This window comes from Aplidium turbinatum, chromosome 12 (assembly GCF_918807975.1).
Source record: "Aplidium turbinatum chromosome 12, kaAplTurb1.1, whole genome shotgun sequence".
NCBI classification, from domain to species: domain Eukaryota; kingdom Metazoa; phylum Chordata; class Ascidiacea; order Aplousobranchia; family Polyclinidae; genus Aplidium; species Aplidium turbinatum.
Window position 1 is genome coordinate 14,408,017 of NC_137483.1, and position 25,143 is coordinate 14,433,159.

The following is a 25,143-nucleotide window of genomic DNA, read 5'->3' on the forward strand; positions in this document are numbered from 1 at the left end:
TACATCTGGCTCACAGTTCTAAACACAAAGTCATACTTTTGATTTGTAATGACAACGAAATGTGCTCGGAGATACTAAATGAAATCGTTTTTGAACGATGGCGAATAAAAATCGCCATGTTGGCTAACACCCGTGTTAACGAAGCACAAAATGAAATGAAAAAAAACTTGGACAGTGATGCCTCAAATAGTAGAGAAACGTTAGTCTTGACAGAGGTAGGCCTGTAGGCTATGTACTGTATGTAGCCTGTAGACAATTATTATAGAACCATATATTATACCTCAAGAGACCAATCCAGCCTAAGTTAAAAGGCTTACTTTTTTTGTGATGAGAGCTTTCCAATTAGGTTAGTCATCACTATTTTCTACAATTCAAGAAACATTAAAATAACGCGGCCATAGTAGGCCTACACTATAAAAATATTTAAAATGTTCTTTGATATTTTCATTTTGAAATTCTACATAGGCTATAAAATATATAAGCTACTATAAATTCTTCCTGGAAAAGCAAGTTTTCGATAAATTTCTAGCACTTTTCCATGGCTTGAAATGTATTTTTCTAACAAGATTATGCAAAGCTTTACAAAAGCACTTTCATTTGCAGAGCCAATATTAGGCTAGTGTATCGCAGGTAGTAACAATTTATTGTATAAATCATTTTTTTCCTCAATATCATCACTTTCAGAGTTGGCAACTAGACTCAGTGAATCGAGAGCTTGTGGAATAGATAGGTGAGATGATACGGGTCCAATTCAACAAATGATTTCTTAAAGTTGACTCTAATTTCTTAAACCTATAAGGTAGCGATAGTTTTTGCTTTCAAAAACAAAACCAAGATTTTTCAAAATTTATAAAACAAAAAGGCACTTTTAAGACAAGAAAAGTTCACCATTCGACATAGGTAGGCTACGCTTTCTTTTCGGAAAGTAGGTGTATTCCGTGCTATCTACCACATTTCCCTTCAGTACTAGTCCTAGAATAATGCTTGTTTGCAAGGCAGCTGTTACACTAATTGCAAGATTGTAACAGTTCAACCGACTTAAATCGGCCCTTGTCTTTCTGCGCACTTGAAGCGTACAACTGTTCGCCGCTCTGACCACTTCCACAAACGTTCCATAGAACCGTCGTATGGCTAGTTCTTTGAAATACAAATATCATCAACGGCGTTATACATGAGTGGCCATTCGTGCTATAAGCGGACGAACGAACTCTGAAGAACGCGAAGATTGACTCATGCGTGATAAGTTGCTTCTTCGACCAGAAGGATCTTGATGATCGATAACTCGTGCGGCGACCGCCGAAGCGCTGAGTGCAGATTCCCGCTCAAACTTGTCCAGAGAGGATTGCGACGAGCCGGCCGGCATTTGTAAATATCGATCGGCGCCTCTATTTCCCGGACTTTCGAGTCGAGCTGCCGGGCCACCGACCGCTTGCATTGGTATGTAAGACCGAGAGTTCTGCGGGTAGTGCTCTGGAGATGTCGGCTGATAATGGTTTGTCGCTGGCAATGTACCAGCATCGGAGTAGTTGCGATGAATGTAGCGAACGTCAGGAGGAGACATTCGTTCTCCAAGAGCGCTTGCGCTCCTCAACGTTGACACAGGTTGAGAAAAACCCGTGGGGTCGTAGGTGCTTTGATTGTAAGGGTATCGGTTAACCGACATTGATCTGGGAGGATATTCGATATAGGTGTCACCAGAAGGACATTGTTGACTGAAAAGCGATTTATTTTGCTCCAGAGACTCCGAAGGAGGAGGAAGATCAACAAAGTGTCCGGGAGGTGGAAAACCACTTTTTGATGGAGTTGCGGATCCAATAGACATTTTACCGTCACCGACATGGTCACTACGATTCCAAGAATTTGCCCCTGAAAATTAGATGAAAACAGTTAATCACATCCTTTCTCTATACTAAAAGCGGTCTTAAACGCATTAAAAGTGAACAAAAACTTGACAAGATATTATAGTATGATGTCTGGAATTACTTTCAGTGTGGTATCCATCATCCTGACCAGAGGTTGGAGTTGGGTTAGTGTCGTCCGATCCGGACACAGTGGATGCAGGCTCTCCACTACGAGATGAAAGTGACTCTCGGATGTTGTATTCTTCACCGTTCTCCATTGACTGCACCAAGTTTATAGGAACAGATTCCTCTTTTATGTAATCCCTCTGAACGTTTTTCTCGCATTGCTACAAGAAAAAATGTTGTTTGAAATTTCACATAAGACACGATTCAAGATTCAAACACATAATTGCATGTTCTGGGCTTGCAAATCCACTGGTCCAGAAAACAAACGAACAGAGGTCAACATCAGTTCTTGATTCTATTCATTAGAATTGCTTACTTTGTCAAAATTAGTCGACTTTCGTTGTCTTCTGGATCTGGCGCAGTAACAAAGCAGCAGCAAAAGTAGGAGGAGCAGAAGAAGTCCTCCGATAGCTCCACCGACAGCAATTCCAATCATCACCAAGCTGTCTGGGTTGGAAGTACCTAGGAAATAAAAACAAAAATTGATGGTTCCTTGAATCTGACAAGCAGTGAAACGAAACAAAATCAACGAAACGTTCAGAAACGCTAAAACAACTGTAGTTAAAATTAGTGTAAACAATATTATTAATAAAGTGTTATTTTATTAATGAAATTCCGTTCACCTTCTTCCATTACGATAGTCATTGATTTCTTTCCATAGCTATTGGAAACAGAGCAAGTGTAACTATGAAGATCATCTTTGGTGGTTCCTCTGATCTCCAACTGAGCTGATTGTCCTCCTACTGAAAAGTACCCTCGGTACTTGATGGATTTGTCTTCAGCTGTTTCCAGTCCGGATGCAGTTTTCGATTGGTTACCCAGCAAAGTGACGTCCACACCAGCATGTGACCAAACCCATGTCTTAAACAAAAAATGACGTCACAGTCTGAGGTACACACTGCACACCATAAGTGGCAGTCCAGATCACAAAAGTTACTGTTTTTAACTTTTTGCATCGCTTCAACGTCTATCGACTTTAAAACGATGCAAAAACAACTGCATTTTCTAACTGGGATGGCAATCAAGATGTGTTCGCTAGATATTTATGAGCTATAAATTAGAACTGAACAGACCAACCATTAAATACAGCGCGGCAAAAAATCAAAACAGGTCCTGGAGCGAACCGCAGAAATCCGATCAAATAATGCAAGTCCCGTGCTCCAGAGGGTTAAAGGCAACATAGGCCTACACTTAAAAATAATGACGCGAGAACAAAGGAAATTAAATATAAAGTAGATGCATTTTTCTCACCGCTTGGTTGATGCCGGGAGAACTCAATAAATCACAATGGATCACCGCATCTTCTTCCAGTGCAGCGTATTGGATCGGATCAGGACTGAAAATTGGTGCACCTCGTACTATCAACTCCGAAGTAGCCTGACTGCTGCCAACCTGTCAGAAATGTGAAAGCATTTATTGGTGAGGATGATAGAATCAAACAACTCTAGGACTCATCAGAGCAACCATGAAAGTTTAAAACTTGACTTAAAAAATGCCATTAGACCACAATGTGGCCGAATGCAGTTAGCTACAACCAGTGGCGTAGCCAAGGGGGGGGGGGGGGGGGGTTTTGGCGGTTACAAACCCCCCCTTTGGCACGCGTGTGACGTCACGATATTGAGAATGATGCTTTCAGTCTAAAAAAAAATTGCCTAATTTTATACAAAACTGCATCAAAAAAGCGAGTTTTGCCAATACCAAACATTCAAACATTTCAGCCAGGAATTAGCAACAAGAAAACATAGAGACTTAGCTTTATTTCCGAAAAATGCAGAAGAAAACATGATCTTATCCTTTTGCTATGCCACCGGACAGCACCATTTTACAGGAATATTCACACCCACATTTTTGTTGAAAATGCTTTCAGAATGCACCAAATTCAATGTAATTTTTCAAAATTTTCTGGGGGAGGCCCCCCAGACCCCCCGCCGCTGGGTCGTCAAAACCCCCCCCTTTTAAAATTCCTGGCTACGCTACTGGCTACAACTATAAGCTACTATAGCGTGTATATATCTATTAGTTGAAGTTATAGATATCATTGCATTGCATTAAAAAAAAAAAAACAACATTGCATTGGTGTTGGAAACTTTGGTAGCGAAAGTTTGTATTATTAAAATCGGTCTATATTTCAACTGACGAAGTGATAATGTTGAAGCGAGAGTTGCTAAGGCTAGAGAGTTCGACTTAGTAAATGATAAGATGGACCGTGTATGCTCCCAATCAGCAAATGTATTCATTTTTTACAATATCTGCAAACGTTGTATTAATGTAAAAAAAGTGATTTGCTAACTGGGATGCCAAGCCAATATGTCACTCACATTGCCAGCACTGGCGTGGCAAACGTATCTTCCTGCGTCTGACTGGTCCACGTTTGGCAATTCCAACTTGGCAGATGTCCATACAAAAGCTGCATCACTTTCACGAACCCAATAAATCGTAGGTTCTGGCCTGGAATCCCATTCGCACCACAAAGTCACATTGTCACCTATCTCTGCCTTCACTTGGTCCGAGCCGCCCACAAACACAGGTGAATCTAGGAAACACGATACGTTTCATACCGTACAAGTGTTCTGATAGCAACAGCTGAAGCAAGCTTAAATTGTCACACAGCTCAAAATCTTTGATTGAACAACAGACAATAAAATTTAAAACTTCAAAAGTAACTTTCTACGTCATTTTTTCCGCCGAATGACACTGCTACAATGCAGACGTTTGAAAAACTTTTCTAGGCTCCATTACTACAAATTTGACCATAAAAGGTGTACCAGATTGGTTGCACAGTGCTTTCACAAACTGAAGGTAGAGTGCATTTCGAAATCTTACAAATCCTGCGGATCGGTTGTTAAAAACAGTCAAAATTGTAAGAAAATTTTAGCAGTTTCCTGCTCGACTTACACAAAACCTCCATTGTTGCGGCGTTTCTTTCTGAGTATCCTGCATCGTTCTTAGCCTCACAAGCGATGGATTTGTCGAACCATGTTTTGTCGACAACACCAAGGCCAAATGATGAAGATATCTCACCAGTCTGTTCTACACCATCAACGTACCACCTAAGATATCGTTACCAGTTGAAAAGTCAACTTTCTGGGTGACATAACAACGCTTAAAACGATTAGCCTCTGCCTTAGTCAGAGAAATGACTTTACTAGGCAATCAGATTTTATAATAGCACACGGTATGCTTACATCACCATAACATACAGCAACACTTAAGTGCACCCAGTCTTAAACAGTTCAAGCTGATGAGCCAAGAGCAGTGAAAGACTATTAACGTAGGTCATCCAGTCAGCTTAGAAAAACACTAATTCTATAGGCTAAGTTTAAATAATATTGTTAGCACAAAACAAAACACTCTCTTATTTTCTCATATCATCACATGTTTTCTTCGAAGTTAAAGAATTGATGAATAAACTAACCGATAAGTTATGACTGGAGGATCAGCGGCGGCTCTGCATTCAGCAGTGACGTAATCCCCTTCGAGAATGTACGATGGCAAAGCCACAGAGACAATTGGTGGTTCTAAACAACAGATCGTTGCTGGAATAAGTCACACTATGAAACACTTAAAAATCGCATGTGCGTTATCTGGTTAAAAGGTAACACAACGGGTGTTGGGTTACAAACAAAACCTAGTTCTCAGTGGCAGGGGCTTCAATCAGGTTTAATGAGAACTGAATAGTGAAAACGTGAACAATAATGTGCATTCGTCGTTTCAGTTATTAGATAACTTGTTGAGGCAAATTTTAATCTTTAATTTATCTTTAGAACTAATTCCAACACGAGTTACTTCAACAAGAAAATGTCAAGATGATTTTCTTAGTAATGTAGATTAGAAGTATCTGGGAGTATTTTATGCTTAGTTGGAGAAGAAATTGGAAAACATTAAATTGATGTAACTTGTGTGACTCGATGTTACAACATACTTAGCATGTTCAGTTTCACGAGTTTTCTTCCCAAATTATCATCTGCGAGTGCGTCACTCGTCATCACGCAAGCGTAGGTTGCGTCTGCGTCCTTTGACGTGGGAGTAATCCGCAAAGTGGCGCTGGTGTTGAACAACTTCGCTGTTGGTCCAGAGACGGCTGAAGTGACTTCCTCGAAAAGTTCGATTCCATCTGTACACATGAAACACACCGGCTTTGTTTCAGTGTTTCAAATCTACACTGATTCATCGTAGACAACAATGTACCTCCACCCTTACAGAGCTTCAACATTTAGTAACGTTGCTACGACGTAAAAAGACGACTTTGCTAACAAGAAACATCAACATTTAGACAAGTGGGCCAATTTACAGTAAATAAATGTCTTGCACTTTGTACAATTTTGTAATAAGCTAAGGCTTAATTAACAGTCACACCACTCTTACTAAAACTTCATTAAAACTATTCTTAGGAAGAAACATTTAGAAAACCTCACCACAAAAAATACGTTGATTAAAAAATAGATAGCCAGCATAACGAACAAGTAAACACATAGCAACTTTTAAAAGGTACAAAGCAAAAAACACAAACATTTAAAGTTTCATATTCAGTAAGAACATCTTGCAGCCACAAACATTTCATTTACAAGTGTAAGTGATAGCTTTGAATAAACTATTGGGATGGCAGATTGATGTTTGAAGAGCAAAAAAGCCATAAAACACTACTTACTTCGATACCAATGCAAGATAGCAGGAGGCTTGCCACCAAAAGCCTGGCAAGTAACGAAATTTTGCTTTCCAACGACAACATCAACCATGGTAACCTGGTCAACTTCTTTCCCTTTCACGAAAGGACCAACCGGGGGAACTGGAAGTGATGAACAATCACTGATTAGCATCGAGTTTTAGTACCTTTTAGCAAAATAAGGATACGACTTATGTGATAAATTCTAATATTACATTCACCACTGATGCACATGAAACCAGGGGTGCACTGAACAATCATTGAGCTGTCGGAAGAAGCTTGAATACCCAGCAAAGCTACGAGAAGATTCTTAACCATGTTCTGGTTACCAGGTAAAATCTCTCTTTCTGGATTGTTGCTTTTGCTGTGGTTGACATCAGAACATTCTAACAGAGTAATCGATTGCAATAGTGGTAGTCAACGCTGCCTCATCAGTGCAGCACTGAAGAGGCTCTGATAACCAAAACAGATGTGCACTGTGCAGCGCTTCGCGGTTGACTGCGGAGATGGGTAAATTTTTTTGCAAGCGGCAGAAGTGATAACCACATTTTTCTTTGCGTTTGCATTTCGTTGCTTCAGTGGACGTAAAAAGAGTGATAGTAATTTTTCAAAAAAATTTTTTCATCAAAATATTCGCGCGGCAAGGCCATGACCGATATAACCGAAATATTTTAACATTTTTGTTCGATATAAGACCAGTAGTTCCTTCGCACTATTTTCGGGTTAATTCTAGAAGCAAAATTATGTTCATATAAATGGGGGGCTGGAACCTGGAAGAAACCAATCTATAAAGTAATAAAAACGTTATTTTAACATCCAAATACGGTACATAACCTTTATGCTTGTACAGAAAAGTACTGTAGACTTAAGCAGAAGAGAACATTGTAACACAAACTTGCTGTTTCAACTTACAAGCCCAGGGAATAAATACAGGATGTTTGTGTTAGTTAGGTCACAAAATCACTGATTGTAGCAACACACAAGAATACAACTTGAACTATCAACTGCGAAAACAATAAAGATTTCTCAATGCACCAGCCACCAAGTTAGTTACAAAATAGATAACTTTTTGGGATATTCTTCTTACCCATCACAGTCAAGGAAGCTTTCTTCGATCTTAACGCATATTCAGTTACTTGACATTCGTATAGATTTTCGTCTTCTCTCACATCTACGTTTTCAATATGAAGATGATATTCTCCAATTGAATAATCTCCAACCATTGAATATCTTTTCCAGTCTGTAAGGTAAAAAATTAAAAATTGGTAGAAGCTAGAACAGTATAAACATCATACTACCAAATAAATACAACAGGTTATGAGCTTCAAAAGTTGTCAAAATCCCATGATGACAAACTGAGAATACTTGAAGCTCAGTTAAACACAGGGGTCGGCAACCACCGGGCCTCGGCCCAGTATCGGTCTGTAAGAAATTTGTTACCGGGCCTCTGCCCAGTATCGGTCCGTGAAAAAAATTGTTACAGGGCCGCACAAAACCGAGGCAAAATTGCTACAAAAACTGCAAATTTGTTTGATCAACCGGGGTAGTACTAAAATATAAATCTTACTTTGTATGATTAATAAACTTTTGCTGCAAAAACACTAAATAAAGAAACGAACAAAGTTTTCATAAAATTTCCTTTAAAAACAAAAAAACAACAGCAAACAAGACAAAATTACAAAGTAGGCTGAGCCAATGAGCCACGGACGTAGGGACTGGAAGCCAAACGCAAGGCCTCATCTTGGCAGCAAACAGGATTGCCATATTGGCGGTTTCAATGCCAATTTTTAGAAATTTACTTAGTGGTTCTCAAACAATTTATACAAACATACTGACTTCATAACCCTACAAAAAATAATCGATACACTTCTTCGTTTTCTTAAGTCACATTTATTGAAAAGGGTATTAGTGTGCCATTGCAATAACCTTATCATGACATAACCTGTATGTTGTGAAGCCGCCGAGAAATTAGCCCTTCTTTACATTGATTTAACACTTTGCTCCTCAAAGGGAGGCCAGATTTGGCCCCCCCCTCATATTTCCTTTAATTATTTGAAGCACAGTAACGCCATGCACTTGGTTTTTCTTGACTTTTCCTAAAATTGCCAGGCGGATCTGATGATATTAAATTTGATGCTAAAAGTTGTGTAGTTTTCTTGTAAATTCAAGATTTTGGTGAATTTTTGCTATTTCTAGCTAACTTCCAGCAAAGCGTGAAATGGATTACATTGCGATGACAAGCCATAAGCTCATAATTGCTTCGTGCATCGATATGCGCGAGCAGAGAGAAGCATCCTCTTGCTTTCTTTTGTTTGGTTTGACCTCAATAATACAAAGCGCGTTATTTCTTATGCTACAAAGAAAAGCCAGTGATCGCAAAGCTGTTAATTAAAAACAATAATAGCAAACGTTTTTTGCGTTATCAGCTCTACAAAGAAGAATAGCAATCCACGATCAAAATAGTAGGCTATGGAGGCCACAAACTATTCAAAACAGTTGTTTCAAGCAGATAATATTCATTGACGAATAAAAAACGTTACAATAAGAAATCTTCTCTTGGATAAAGACACGAAAACCTGGTTTCGAAATAAACGTTCTATGGAAATGCTCTCATTGACAAAACTTGCAATTGAGGAAATGTATCACTGCAAATGCTTTTGGGAGAAGCCGGAGAAATAGCGTTTTTGCAAATAGTAATTGTGTGATACACTCAAAATTATGAGATAGGCTCCATTTACACGTAGCAGCTAACTCGATGGCGTCCCTTCACTGCTTTATGTCGCCTACTTGTTGTTATGTCTTGTATTTTTGTTTCACAGTGCACTGTGTTTTGTTCCAAAGAGCGCAAAATAAAGATGATAATGCCTCATCTACATTACAAAATATTTTGTAATGTAGGCCTACAAACAAAATGTACAATGTACACAATGTACATTACAAAATATTTTGTACTGTAGACGAGGCATAAAGTTAGGCGTCACATAAGACAAACAACAAATCAACTTTCTTCATCATTGATTCAACATCTGAATACGTTGCGCCAATGTATAAGAGGCCGGCTATTGTGAAAACCCGCCATTTATAAACGATCCGATTATACCAAAAGTGGGACAAACTAGTGGATCAAAGAATGAATAAACAATGCTGAGAAAACTAAATCTAAATGACGAACAATACCGATGTCTTCATTTATCTTGGAAAAATGCTGCCTAAACTCATCAACAAAAAATACCGTAAATAACGGCAAGGATCCCGAAAGCAGAATTTGCTCGACTTTGGCATGAATTTAGTCAGACATCTACAGTAATAATTCCACACATACAATAACGGGCTCTCAACTGCTGTAAGATAACACAATGGTTCTGGGCGATTTGTGTAACAGTTTAGGGGAAGACACTACTTGAAATGATGCACCACACAAAAGATTTTCAATGAAGACTGAGTCTAAAAACCGATGTGGATTGTGCTGCACAATAACTTCAAGTTCAGGACAGACAAGGCACAAAAATATCACGATAAAAATAAAGACCTTGTGGGAAATTTTCGAGAATCATAACACGATGCAAATACCATAAACGCTTAGTTTGCATGCTGCTCTAAGCTGGCCGGCAACCACAAAGGTAGACAATACAGGCAGTTTATAATTCGATAACAGCGCAATAAACATTATAAATACGTAAACCGACAATTTTCTTTTACAAACGTTTTACGTCTAATAGTAAATTTTTCCCCAACAATTTTTTGTGAAGCACTTGCAAACCACGGTTTTGTAAAATAATTCATCATTACTATTTTTTACTTCTCGGATATTGTAAAACGTCATCAGCAAAATCACAAAAAAAATTTCATTACTTCAATGTAGTAGGCCTAAGAATTTTTTATAGAATTGTAGCCACGTTGTTTCAACAAAGAAGCCATTTTTTAGCAATATAAAGTTATAGAAAATAATTTGCAATCATGCAAATGGTTGGAAAGAATCTAGGAAGTCTTCTCACAATCTGGCACAAAATGATTATGTTTATTGTATCTCTGTAAAATGTTTTACGACAAACTTTGAAGCTTCGTTATAATCATTTTTATCTTTGAAGTCAAAAGTTATTTTTTTTTTGGCCAGAAACATAATCACTGCCTTGCTGATGTTGTCGCTTTTACGCGTATTTTTAGTGCTTCAAACAATAAGGACCCAGTCAGCAATCCAGTCCTTTTACATTGATTCAACATTTGTAAACGTTAAATTTATGTAGATTTGCTGACTGTGGGTTATTTTACATTTCCTTTGTTTACGCACGTTCCTCAATTCGCTGTTGCATTATTTCGACGCTGGCGGACTAAAAATGTATTTTCAAATTGATTGACACAATCTTCAATAAAAAGTGAGCTTCGAACTTAGCTTTGTTGATGTAAATGCTGTATTTTTTGTGGATGTAATTTATGAGTCATGTTTATAAACACCCGTAAGCGAAATGACTTATGATGTGGCCTGCATGATATTTGTGATGCGACTTGACACAAATCCACAATTTCAAAAGCACCTAATTTGAACTTAGAGATTTCAGATAATTTCAACAACTTGTTCAATTGTCTTCTCTCTACTAAAAATATTCATACTACAAACTCAATTGTAGACCTAAAATACACAAACGAAGATGTAAACAGCTATTCAAGCAGGCTAAGGTGTTACTTATGAGAAATTTGGTTCCATAAAACTAGAAGCTAGCCATGAGTTTCGGAATGCATTAGTTTAGGATAAAAATGTAAGACAACAAACGCAGTTTTTTTTTTTCAAATTCGTGTAACAATGATACTCTGATTGTAACTATTTTAGAATCAGTGAGTAGCTTACAATAAGATTTGCTCGCAAGTCGTAAATTCTAATCAATGCAATGATTCGGCACACCGCACACACACTTCGTGCGTTCGATCCAGGTCTTTGTTATTTAGAAGTTTGCATGAAATCGGATTAGCACGGTAATTAAGTAGCGGCAAGTTAAATCAAAATTGTCGTTTTTGGGTACCTTTGCAAAAATTGAAATATCAAGTTTAACATATAAAATTTTAAAATAATGACTTTTCAAACTTATAGACAAATGATTTGCTTTCACACCAGTGCAACTTCTGTTGAAATAGCATCAGCGGATAACACGTAACAGCTGATTGAATTTGATCCAAAAACGGCCCCCCCTTGAGCAGTTAACTTCCAAAAAAACGTTGAAAAGCAAAGGGTTAACACCTGAAGACGTTGAATCAATGTAAAAAAAAAAATTCCGGTGGGGTGCATTGTCAACTCAGACGAAAGAAACAAGATTATTAACTACTTGTCTTTGTTTCGAAGTAATAGGCGAAAGACATGCGTTTTTAACATTTTGTTATGTTGAATCAACGTGAAAAACCTGAGTATCCTAAAAGTAAACCTTAAAAGAACAATCATCAGAACTGTCGCATGCAAGTAGGCTGTGTTAAAAACATTGTCCGTCCTAAAATTTCGACATCGCTCTTGTACCTTGTCATCAGCGAGCGTTCTGATTCCTCAATAAGCGGCTTTAGGTCAATACCAGCTTATTTAACTTAGAGTCGACTGAGTAAATTTGTATTATTTGACCGAAAATATATGTTTGGCTGAAGAAGCTCGTGACGCCCAATAATCTTAATCCCCACACCTGCCCTGACAAGTTAAAATCAAACTGAGAAGATCTTATTCCAAAAAAGTTAAGAACGAACGACTAGAAAAAGTCCAACACAAAATTCAGTTGACGCACAGGAGAGGCAAAAAATGGGTGAATGTTTGAATTAAATAAATTTCCCCATGGCATTTACCTTTTGGTTGAAGGGCCTAAAGTTTTGCCGAAACCAAATCAGTTTCTCTTGTCATTTCGGCAAAAATAATATTTGTTTCAACAGGAGTTGTAAAATTACAATCGATGTATAAAAACAAATCTTTACTAGTTAGATTGCGATCGTATCCGAGAGCAAAGTTTCCTCTCGTCCATTGAACCGGAGTCAGGTCTTTAGCTGGAAGATATTCCACCACGCATCTCATTGTGACATCTTCCCCTTGGAGGACAGTGACATCCTTGGGATCCTCAATGATCTCAGGCTTGATGGAAGATGATGATGCTGAACATGAACAGAACAAATTTTAGGTTCAAAGTTCGATTCAGTATATTTTGATTGTTAAAGCATGTATTTATGATCTGAAACAATGTGCACAGAAAATTGGCACCACCAATAAAATCTTTGACAGATAAGTTCAAATTCAAATAGTCCAAAGAATTGACTACCAAGTTCAGATTCAAATAGTCCAAAATACGAAATGCACTGCATTGAGAATTTAGCTTCAAAACAATTCAACAGTCAGGTCACAAGTTGCACTTGCATCACAGCAGTGCTATGGTTTAGATTTTTCAGCCCCTTAGTAAAGCGACTAGTGCAAAGGAGGGATAGAAAAATTACAAACTCATACAACAAGCAATCAAGAGTCCTATTCTTGATGAACGCTTGTCCGCCATTAATTTTGCAATGCTTAACAGCAAGGATAAACAGTGGGTACCGTAGATGTATGAGGTAAACCAAGGGTAAACCAGTACGGAAAGCCCACATACACGACTACACACATAACTGCACATACATTGAAGTTACTTCTATTGGTTTAATATTTTTATCTGCATAAAGCATCAAAGTAACCACAACGAATCGATTAGGTTGATGGTTATGTCACATCAAAAGGGGTTGAGACAACGCAATTTTATCTTTACAATGAAAAAATTAATAAAACTGTGAACAACTGACAAGTTTGGAGGGCACATCCATCCTGCCCAAAATTACTGCATTCAAATTTTATCGTCGGATCAAAGTGGTATATAAATTATTCCAACTGCTTACCGGTAGCTCAAGAAGATATATATTGCATTATATTCGAGCAACTATTGTGATGTTGCATTATTTATGTTAACAATAATACTTAAAATCTTCTTTTCATGTAGGTACACTTCAAATACCGGAAACAAAGATACCAAACGTACCATCAAACATTGCAACACATATGAACAACAAACTACCTCATTTGTAAATTGCACGACCAGTCTGCTTGAGCTGAGCAATAAAATTGTTTAGATAAGTTCCTAAACGAGTTTCTGCACAGTAAACGATACTCACCTACAAGCAGAGCGTACAAGAGCTTATCCAGCCAAGAGCGTTTCATCTTCAAATAATTTCCGATAAATTTCTAACTCTAAAGTCGTTTTGGATGCTACCAATTACAATGTATAAAAGTGTTTGTACTGCATCAGATGATTTTTAAAAACTTTTTAAATCAACACCTACCGCCTGAAAATGTAGCAAAAAAATGAAGACGTTTATTAACACAGAGTTGTTTGTAAATTAACATTATAAGAAATCATTTTAAACTGATGAATGTCAAAATCCTAGGCCGCTTTAGCAGAAATGGTGCTTTCAATAAGCAGCAACGAAAATTGAGCAGTAAAAATGAACTGCAAAACAAGGTCCAGAAAATCTACCAGTGTGGTTCCTCAGCTATTGTTAGTCATTGTTTAATAAACTCAGAACAGGAGTTGTTTTCGTATTTATACAACTTTGTAACCAAGTATCAGTCAGCGCACCATTGTTTAAGTTACACCTGTAAGCTTGTAACAACACTAGCATCAACTTTTTAGTGCTACAAGACATTTTTAGGAAAGTGCAGTTTGTGAGACACCTTTTCCTGTAGTTTCACAGTCGTTGAGTTTCACATCCGACTAATATTGAATTCGAAACCGTAAGAGTTTTTTTTTTTCAAAAATGCTATTTTAACCTTTCATCTCATAACAGCAAAGCTGAACAAACCATTTCCTTTCTGAGTCGTTCGAACAAAATTCACCAGTTTGAATCATTTCAACAACATGGTAAAAAGAAAAACAAACATTGGACAGAAAAAAAAGTTCAAAAACTGTTGCAGTTCGCTGAATATAAATCTTTCGCCGAAAACTGAATGTTCGAAATCATTGTTTAGCTCTTATACTGTGCACTAAAAGCACCTTCTGGCCTTCTTTTTAACACATTTTAGTTAATAAATTACCAACCGAGAACCAAAAGCATCCTTATTATTTACGCCACTCTTAAAAAAACACATTTGCAACTTGTGCAAGATGCAATTTAATAGTTAATGATACATAACGCAAAAAGAATAAAGAAGCATTTCAGCCCGAAGGGAACGCGACACGACTATAACGAATCGGTTCATTCGAACTACAAGGAGTTCTTTCTTTCAGCCGATTGGTTGTTTGCAGTTAAACATTAATCCAGAGTGTCCTCATCGGGGGCTAAGTAAAACTGTGGTTTATCAACATTGGTCTGATGGAATGCAAATTTACCGGACAAAAACGCTTCAGCTGACATGCAAAACCTTTCAAAAGCAAATAACATTGTGGCTTTTGAGTTATTGAGAGAGTATTGACGAGTTGGCAATGCAAATACAAAGGTTAAGCTGTAGATGTAGTTTCAATCACCGTTAACAAATAAGAGGTTTTATCTCGGCATTGTGTATCGTGCTTCAGCCTGGCATTTCCGTAAAATCGAAACCAAAACAGGAAAGCAAAACGAAAACGCCCAACACAACAACTTTTTGGCCATTTACAAAACCCGTTTGTGAAAAAAAGAAGACTCAAGCAATTCCCAGGAAGAAAAGTACGATACATATGGTTTATTGGATCGCTCATAATGATTAAAACAGCAAACAAAAAATATCTTCGTGGTCTAATATTGCGTATTAATACGCTATTCCGACCACGTCAAATAAACTCTGTATATGTGTGAAGATGCACAGCACTTAGAAGTTTAAATCAATAAAGTGGCATTTCAAAACAAGCCTGGTGTCATAGCACAAACTTTTTCCGGTCGATACAGTGTCCATAATACTGTAGTAAGTAGCACGACCAGAAGAAATTAAATAAGGCTTTAGATGAGTGTAATGGAATTTCGTCGTTGCATGGAGGTTAATGCAAGACCTTGACGTCTAAAAAAGTGCGTTAAAAAATAAAAAAAATTCAATTTTTGTTAAGGTGCAGTATTGAGCGCCATGAACATGCCTATGGCACAAAAAGCATCTCACGGTAAAAAAATTCTGACTCGTATTTCATTTATAAGCCAAAAAATTTTCATCCTGAGCGCTACCACGGCTGCTACTCTTTTTAAAGAGTTAGGATGGCCAGATGAAACACTTATACGGTTCTTGTTATGACTTGTAAAAGTTAAAAGTAAAAAAATGCGATTGCCAAAATCAAAACAATTATTTTCTTGTTTTCTCTTTCAATGGATGAGTATTGCGGCCACTGCTGGAAAACGATTCTTTTTTTATTTTAGTTCAGTTTGTAATTGCCACAACAACCCAAACTTCTCAAAAATAAATTGAAAAACCGGAAACATGTCAATCATTATTTTAAGCGGGGCAGTTTTGACCTCAAGAGGTCAACAGCCTTGCGGAACAGATGGATCAGATAGTAAAAAAAGTAAAACAAAGCCCACCTGCACGGCATGCGACTGGTATCATGTTGCTTTTTAGTCATGCGTTGGATAATGTTGGGTTATGCCCAAACAAACAAGTTTAGTAACGGTAGGCTCTAAACTCAAGAACCGTTTTACACGAAATATTGTTGACTTTGAAAGATCCTAACATTAATCTAATAAAACCAGTTTTTAACTTTTTTGTTGTTGCAACAAAACACATTTTGTTGGTTGCAGATTGAAACAACGGCTACTTGAAAGTGAATTAAGCTGGTTTAATGTTACTCTGTCCTTATGAAACTTCAATCTTATAAAGCTATCTTGGACTGTAAACTTGCACTGGCCTAACCAAAACACAGCGACATTCTTTGATTGCTTTCCTCACAAAAAGCGGTCCTCAAAACAAAAGTCGGACAGTATGAGTACAATAAAAGGTTAAACTCACTTCATGTCTTGGATTGTAATAAAATTAATTTGCATTTTCATCCGCTCTTGCTAATTGTGTATTGATCTGGTTCTGCAGACATGTTGTTGGCTAACTCAACGGACTTCTGTCGTTGAAAATAATCTCTAAAGCTTCTGAAAATTTAGAAAAACATTTCTTCGCATTGAAAACTATATGTGTACTTTTCACAATCTACCTGACAATATAACTGAAGCCAGTTTGCCATTGAATCGTAACCGAAACTTCGCACTTCAGTTATGCTTCGAAAAGAGACCTCGCGGGTTTACGATTTTATATAGAAAGATTTCCTAACTTTTGGTCGTTTCAACGTCTTAATGAGCTTGACTTTTCCCATTTGATCTTGTCTCAAGAGGTCACGCTAAATCAGCTATATCCCCATACGTGATCTGGGTTGTTGGTGTAGTGACTTAGGGGTGATGACTCAACAAGACATATCCTACTCTTGAGAATGGGTAGGTGGATTAATATTCACCGCATAAGAATTAATTCATTGTTCATCTGACTTTTGATTATTTTCTAGGGTACTTGAAAAACTTTCAAGAGTTTAGATAGAATGAGTTGGTTTTTGTCTCAAAGTATGGGCCTTTCTCAGGAACTCACAGTTAAATAATTTAAATTTACATCATAGAAAGTTTCTAGGCGACTTGTCTTACGAAGAATAAGGTCACCAAAATACGCAATGGCTCTACGACACCGCCAAAACGTACTTAGCATCACAAGGTATCTAGCAAATAAGGTTTACGCCGACGACTCACAGACATCTTAAAACAACCTGTTCGAATGACATCACAAACAATATACGACATCGTGTATTAAAAAGTCTGTCCAAACAAACGATTAATCCAAGCGATTACGCGTTTAAGTTTTATGAATAACAAATAACGTAATAAAGTGTAAATTATAGCTAAAGCAACTGCCTTCTGCGCTGTCGAACAAAAGCTATGCGAAAAATACACAGAATGAGATACAAATAGCTACTTCAACTGCATTGCAAACACAAAGTCTAATAATGAGTTGAAGCTATTTCAACAAGCGGATTCTTTGTGAAATTTGCTTCTTTCACGTTCGTTTGAGTTGTTGCTTTTACATATTTTGCAAGAAACATTTCTTTGCTCCTTCCCATGCCACCTCTCTTTTAAAAAGTTCACCAGCAAATAGTGTTGTGATATTTGATCTAACAATTGTAGCCACTTACCTAGTTCACAATACTTTTTTTTTGAACCGACTGTAACAATTTGAAGCAATTAAACCTATCGTTCTCATCACACAAAGCTAACATTTCCTTCAAGATTTGTCACTTAACTTATGCTGAAGGAGGAGCATGATTATGACACGGTGGTTATTTTCAGCTTTCATTGTTGGGTTGAATGGGTTAGTGCAAAACAAGATAGTAATTATCATGTTCATAGGTATCGCAACCTTACATTCCATCTTTTACACTGTTATTAATATCGGTTTAAGACGAGCTACTAACTACCAATCCTTATTATTCATCCTTTTTTTTGCATTCATTTAACGTCCACAAACGATAATACAATGATGAATTAATCTCAAAAGAGACCATTTGCAGACTGGACATTGTGGAAGACTTTACATTTTATGAATCCATTACATCAAACACTGGATTTTTCGACTTTTACACCATAGGTGGCAAACAAACCTGAACAAAGTAAAGGCAACTTTTAAACACTAAGTTTAAAAAATCAACCAAACTTTTTTGGAATATAAGGTGGTAATGTGTGTGTGCATGTAATTGCGTGAGTCTTTAGCACGTTGGAAATTGTATCTTCATAAGTATTGCTAAATCAATTTTGTTCTCATGATCGTCGAATGAATAGCGCTTAATAAAATTGACCGTGTGTCACTACAAATGCTATTAATACAGACCTTCTCAAAGGTTGAACCATAGTTGCTTGACACTTGACAGTGGTGTTTCTTTGCTCGTGAAAACAGGAATTTGTCGATTAAATTTTCAGGAAAAGAAATTATTAAACTTGCGAATTCAGCGGTCTTGCAAGTTTTAGATTTAGATAAATAGAACAAATTAACTAGAAGCTGTGACACAAAAATTTTCAAGCATGCATGACAAATACAAATCTAGTAGCTGCATTAAAATGCTCCACACATGATGTCTGCAAACCTTGTTTAAATTGATATAAACTCCTGTAAATGACACTTTCGCACTTTTCGTAATGCATCGACCACTTAAAGAAATTAATCAAACGACACAATCTGCTTCGCACTCGCCGTGTAAAACTGGGGGTATATTAGCTCACTAAAATTCCCCTTTCTTATGCTTTCTTTTATAGTTGAAAAGCGCGGAAGGCTTTTATTTCACCGAGACTGTGTTTACTATAACATTGCAACAAACTCGTAACATTCAGCATGAAGTCAACGCCCGGCGTAAAGACCACACCAAATAAACGTTGATAGATAAAATGAAGCTTCGAAATACACACAAAGTAACAAAACGATGTGAGGCGAGCAATTTAAAGCCACAAACAAGGTAGAAAGATAGACAAACAAAAGAGAGAGCTCAGTTAGGATCTTGTGTCCGATGACAATAACGCCATCTTGAATAGAGCTAACAACTCGACCATACAATCAGCAATCGACGACGAAATCCAAGATAAGCTAATAGCTACCAATAGAGCCCATTCGATGTCTAACAATCATGGCGTACTGCTAACAATGCATTGAAATTTGAATTGACGTTAACGAGGGCAAGCTACTGTTCGATATGTGTCTCGATTTTACTCTGAAGCTTATTTTGTTAGCTGGTTTGAGTTATTATCACACAATAGCAGTGCAACACAAAGCGATGTTGATTTTCAAACCAAATATTTCTTTTACATGTTTTATTACTTTTTATCATTTCAACTAAAACTTAGATGCTTTTTGATGATAGCCTACCCATCCTTGCTTTTGACAGACACTTCCACTATATTCAACAGCGAACCTCTTTGTAAACTACCTCCAGCAATGTTAGGAACACTAAGAGTGGCACGCGCCAGGAAGAAAAACATGCAATTTTCAAAGACAAGGCGGTCTGTTCAATACTTAATCGCTTTAAATCGGATTAACCACGAAACACGCGACTTCGGATGTTTTTCTAAGCCTAATAGTGCACTTTTCGTTAAAATAAATTGTAATTGGTCAACAGTGGTACCACCCACCCGCAACGGCCAACAGTGGTAGCCTACTCAAGCGCACTACATTCTGGTACACGTCATAATAATAAAAAAAAATATTATCTGCAAGTGTTGAACTATAAAATTCGGCAGCTGAAGTTAAGCAACAAACAAAGCAACATGGCCAACAATTTCAAGGATGACTCTCACTCGATGGCAATAAGAAAACTTTCATCTCATTCGCACCAATTACAACAATCATCTTGATCGTCTGCGCAGATTTGAGCAGGTTACATACTTGAAAGGCTTCAGGCAAGAGGACGGTTTGCCAGACACTAGAACAATATTAATTTGACTTCGCTGATTAAAGTTGTAATATAGCATCGGTTTGATGTTGACATTGGATATGCCATGAAGTGTGCCAGACAATTAATATCTCGTTTTATCGATAACAGTTATGAGCTGAAAGTTGAAACTTAAAAAGTAATTACAAGCACAAGATCAATGGTTAAATTCGTCAGCCGAGGTTCAAAAAAGTTAATAACACAAAGAGCCAATACACACGTAGATGCAACATAACAGCTGTCCCACCAAGTTGGAGAATTGCGTCTTAGGTCAACTCAATGCCATTGTTTTATTTTTTAGCACAGCGCAACTTGTTTATAAATATTATACAATGGAAGTCTACAGTTTCAAACGGAAACGTAGAGTTACAAAATACCTCATGGCCATTGCCTCATGAGTGAACAGACGTTTGCAACAGCTGAAATAGCAACATTTTTTCCGCAGTTGAACTTCGTAGCGAAATCTTAAAAAGTAATAAAAAAAAATCAGAAAAGTGACAATCTAAAAAGCCTTTTGCGTGACTTTGCAGGCTACGTCCACGATCTTCCAGTATGATTGGTGGACTATCTTGGCGATTGAAAATACAGTACTGTACTGGTTTCGTTTGGAAAAATGGCAATGCTAGGTCAAATAAAATCAGAAACACTTGAAGCTGTCTCAACTCATAGAAATGTTTGGTTTCTGAAATTTCGTATGGCAAAACGATGGATCGATCAACAATGAGCAAAGTGTGGTAAGATTGTTTGTCTTGGCCTATTGTGAGGTCATAAGCTACGCTTCGTTATGAACGACGACACCTTTCCGACCCGTCTGCTCCAATGAAATCATTCATGCCTGAGATCTCGAACTGATAGTAATGTTGACCTAAGAACCCTGGCTGTCAACTCAACTTACAAAATCTGTAAAAGAAAATTTCAATAGCGCAGTCTACCTTGTCCACTTTCCATAACAATGCATCGGCTCCAATAATCTCATCTTGATATCGATTAGAACACCAAATCCGGTCCACGAGTCAATACCGTCAAGATTAACATTCAATTATATTGAAATTAATATGCTAGCATTCAAATAAACGAAATCGAACAGCGATAAAAAGCAATGGTGTAAGTCCACAAATGCAAGCTGCGTTGTATTGAAGTGAATTTATTCGTAATTAATTTTGTTGACGGAAATGTTTTACAAAACAACTCCTGTACTCCCAGAAAAATAAATGGTGTTCGTCTGTCTCGTGCAGTCACTGTAATATTGATGCCAAACAATTTTGAAACACTGTTGCTTCAGAAAGTAGAAGGAAACACTTTTTCAGAAACTGTCAGGAAAATTGCGTGGATGTAAAGATAGACTATGAATATCTCCAAACACACCTGTGATCTGCCGTGTAAAGGTACCATATCGAAGTTAGTTTATAAACAATTATTTAGCTTTGCTGCACCCGTGGTAAACCGATATCGTTAAAATTCTGCCTTCACACATACTTAAAACTCAGCTGCTAAAAACTAGCGTGAACTGACGCAACGTTTTGCACGGGCTTTCAAAACACCTGAGAAGCTGAAAGTCCAGAACGAAACGCTCACCTGGCATTTTTCGATCATGAATCTGGTCAGTCACAAACTCTTCCCACCTGGCAAATAATTTTGCACAATACAGCAATTTTCACAGCCATATACCCGTAAAATTAGCGGTGCTGAACTGAATAGCGTGCGTCTCTAAAAACAATTAAACATGCCCAAACGGTTGATCTAACATTATTTAGCAAAAATTGAGGTCATAAAATCTCTTGCTGTCTTCGGCAACCAAAGGATAAATTTTCTTAAAATGTTTAAAATAATAAATAGCTTTACTTTTGACGTTTCTTCAGAGAACACCGCTGCCTTTATGAAATAAAGCTTGTGGTAGCCTAGTCCGGTCACCAAAAAGCCACTAGAAATTATACAATTAGATTTCTCGCAAACAGTCTCACTCGTGGTCTAAGTCTCACTCTATAAAAACCAAACGTACTATTGCTGCCTTTCCAAGAGAAGTAACATTTTATTTGTTCCACCAGGCCAACTTGCAATTTCTAAATTTTAATCAACCTCAAATTTCTCAACATAAAAATCCAAGTAAAAATATGACAACCACATAGCAGTCAAAACATTGGTGTTGCTTGTTATACATTGGTTCTTTCAATGACTGCAGAATGCCATCCTAACAGCAGACAACACAGATGCGGCAACAATTAGTAATCACTCAAGCGACAATTAAAGTGCGCATTCATCTCAGTTGCCCGTCACTGTAACAGCAGCTCATCACGTCAATAGCTTTGCCGCGGTAATCCAAAACCAAATCCCTGATAAAAAGAAAAAAATAAATTGATCATTGATTAATGAGATATCAATGGAGAATTTGTAATTTGTAAACCGCTTACTAGAATTCAAAGTGCTCAACATTGAAAACAATTACAAATCTAACCAGTTCTGCATTGATTTGCATCTGGAAGAATTGTCTGACTCGTTTTTGTACATCTCAAATCACCAAAAATCGATAAAAAAAAACAAGTAAATTTTTAAGGTGATACCAGTGACCAAAACATCAACATACTTATGTTGTTGGCACATCCGTTGTGTTGAAAAGAAGCTACTTTTAAATAACTACATTAAAGTTAAAACCACAAGTCATGCAAGAACGTTGCCAAAACAAAGCATCGCTCTCCTGAAATTGCTTTACTTGAGTCAATTGCATTTTAAAAATTGATTCACAAAATGCGACCATCCGACAACATAGATATGTCATGAAATACTCCTATGGCTAGGGTAGGGTACGGTCGGACTCGTAGCTATCACGCAAAACCCCATACTGGCTACTACAATATTCCTCCGAGACCACGACTTTACGAATGCTTTAGCTTTGAAGTTCGACTTAAAAACTCTTGATTCCACGCAATTGCTACTGCAAACTTTTTTTGAAATAAATTCTACTCCAAACACGTCAAAACCATCCGATTCCTCAGCCCTGAGAAAAGTTGTTGTCATAAAGTAACTTCGTCTAACTTTTCCTACATGCTTTCTACTCATCTACGTATCCAATTGGTGAACTAGTTAATTGGGTAATTGGACCAAACCATTTACTGCTAGCAATAAATAAAATTAACAGGCATGAGAAAATTCTGTTTGCTCAATGGCCAATAAACAATAACTGGCTTGCTGGTTCAATGAGGAGATTGTTCTTTAATGGGTCACCATAAAAAGTCACAACCGACAGGTCAGGTAAATTGTCAACGCACAGAAAATGAGTAAACTTATGAGATAGTATCGCCAAACAACTTTGTTTACTTTATATACAATTTTATATCCCAAGAATTTTGAAGCCATTTCAATTTTGTGCATATGTCAATTGTAGCGTGTGTTGTAGTTTTCACTCAAAAAACTACTTAAGCATGTTTCAAACGCACAACAGTAGTGAAGCATTTTTAGCTTTCAGTTCATATTCCTAACTTACTACACAGTTTTTTGACGCAAAGCTAACATCGGTTTATGCAAAGCATTTTAAATTAACTTCAATTGCAGTTATATCTTACAAAGTTAAACAAAATCATTTTCAAGTCACCTTTCACATAACATGTTGCCCGCTGTTCAAAATAAAGTAATATGTTCGCTCACAAAGAACTGAAAGATCCCAGAAAACAACACGAGTTCTTCGTTAGCTGCTTGAGGGATAGTAGAAAAAACGTTGAAGCTGAAGAGAGATCAAATGATTGAAAGACAATACTTCAAGCCAATGGTATCTGCAGTGAATAACGACATCGAATAAATAAAGTCCCAAACCGATCAAGACTGAAGTGCAGGTAATTCCAATTAGCAGAAAAGTAAAAGTTTGCAGTCCATACTGCTGAGAATAATTTCAAAAATTCTATCTATGGAAAACCCGTCAATCAAAATCTAGCATTGTAAAACAAAGAAAGCTGACAACCAATGACATGTTGATATACAAACATGGCGGCATCCGGCAGCAAATAATATGGCAAATATCAAGATACCAACGGTTCATTAAGAAACAACACTCCTCCAATTTCCCGTATATACACAAACTGATCACAATAACATCAGTTTTTGTCAATCTGAAATACTCCTACAGACCTACACTACCTCTAGCGTGGTTTTAGTAAAGCAATCAGACCTTGCCTTAAAATTCCTAACTATTTAGCTTTGATATAATACCTGCTCTCAAAAACCGTAGTAAACCTTGATTCTTTCAATGATTCGTGCATGATTGCTGCTTGCTTGGAAATGGGATATGAGCTGACTGGGAGAATTACATTCTGTTGTAGAAAAGTTTTAGGTGCAATTTATGATACTTGACATCGGTGGCTATCATTTTACAGTCATCAACATTTCTTCGTTTTAAAATGGAAATTTAGCCTTCGGTTTTTCAAAAATAGTAACCTAGAAAACTAACTTACACAACCATAGAAACGTTACAGCAAAACCGCATTACAAAATCTTGACTGCATTTGGCCATATTATCGAAATATCTTAATCCGGATAATGGTCGACCCCGGCTTAACCCATTGAACACACTACCTGAACACAATAGATGACGTAGCCGTAAAGTTCAACCATACTTATTTGCGCTATTTTTCATAAAAAAGGGTCTTCTGGGCTACCTGATTGTCGCCAGATAAGCATGCTGTAGCACAATTTCGGTCGTTTTGGCTTTGATTTGTCAAAAACTTTATTTTATGTTGCAGAGTTATGACTATTTTTCAAACCCAGCAGTACAAGAAAATTCTTATACCCTGTATACTATATGTTTAATTAAAATTCACACTAAAAACAAAAAAAAAACACTTTAAAGTTACAACTAACCAGATCATTATGAATATTCATAGATGGCACGGCTTTATGATGTAGTTGTAGATAATGTTTTAAAACTATTTCTTACAACTTTGAAATCACATATAGAAAGCAACATCACAGCACTTAGCGTCATTAGGGACATGCATCATAAAGAGATAAAAACAGATGCGTTTAACTGCAG

General features: G+C 37.1%; 1 protein-coding gene across 1 annotated transcript; it reads right to left on the reverse strand.

Moving 5' to 3' along the window:
• Positions 1 to 29: 29 nt before the first annotated feature.
• On the reverse strand, positions 30 to 13,998 carry LOC145780772 (kin of IRRE-like protein 2). Its single transcript, XM_082592401.1, has 13 exons — positions 13,843 to 13,998; positions 12,631 to 12,804; positions 7,778 to 7,930; positions 6,676 to 6,813; positions 5,950 to 6,141; positions 5,443 to 5,545; positions 4,923 to 5,077; positions 4,346 to 4,560; positions 3,279 to 3,419; positions 2,651 to 2,888; positions 2,344 to 2,489; positions 1,984 to 2,188; positions 30 to 1,866 (listed from the first exon to the last, which is right to left on the reverse strand). The coding sequence occupies exons 1-13, from the start codon at positions 13,886 to 13,888 to the stop codon at positions 1,166 to 1,168; spliced, it is 2,607 nt and encodes an 868-aa protein (XP_082448527.1). The 5' UTR covers positions 13,889 to 13,998; the 3' UTR covers positions 30 to 1,165.
• Between the last annotated feature and the right edge of the window lie 11,145 nt (positions 13,999 to 25,143).

What these genes read in the sequence shown, in the direction of transcription:
- LOC145780772 (XM_082592401.1), bottom strand. Translation starts at nt 13,888, where the DNA reads ATGAAACGCTCTTGGCTGGATAAGCTCTTGTACGCTCTGCTTGTAG. An exon ending in ATACGATCGCAATCTAACTA is followed by an intron (nt 7,931 to 12,630) that starts GTAAAGATTTGT and finishes TTTACCTTACAG; the next exon opens with ACTGGAAAAGATATTCAATG. An exon ending in CCTCCAGTCATAACTTATCG is followed by an intron (nt 5,078 to 5,442) that starts GTTAGTTTATTC and finishes ACGATATCTTAG; the next exon opens with GTGGTACGTTGATGGTGTAG.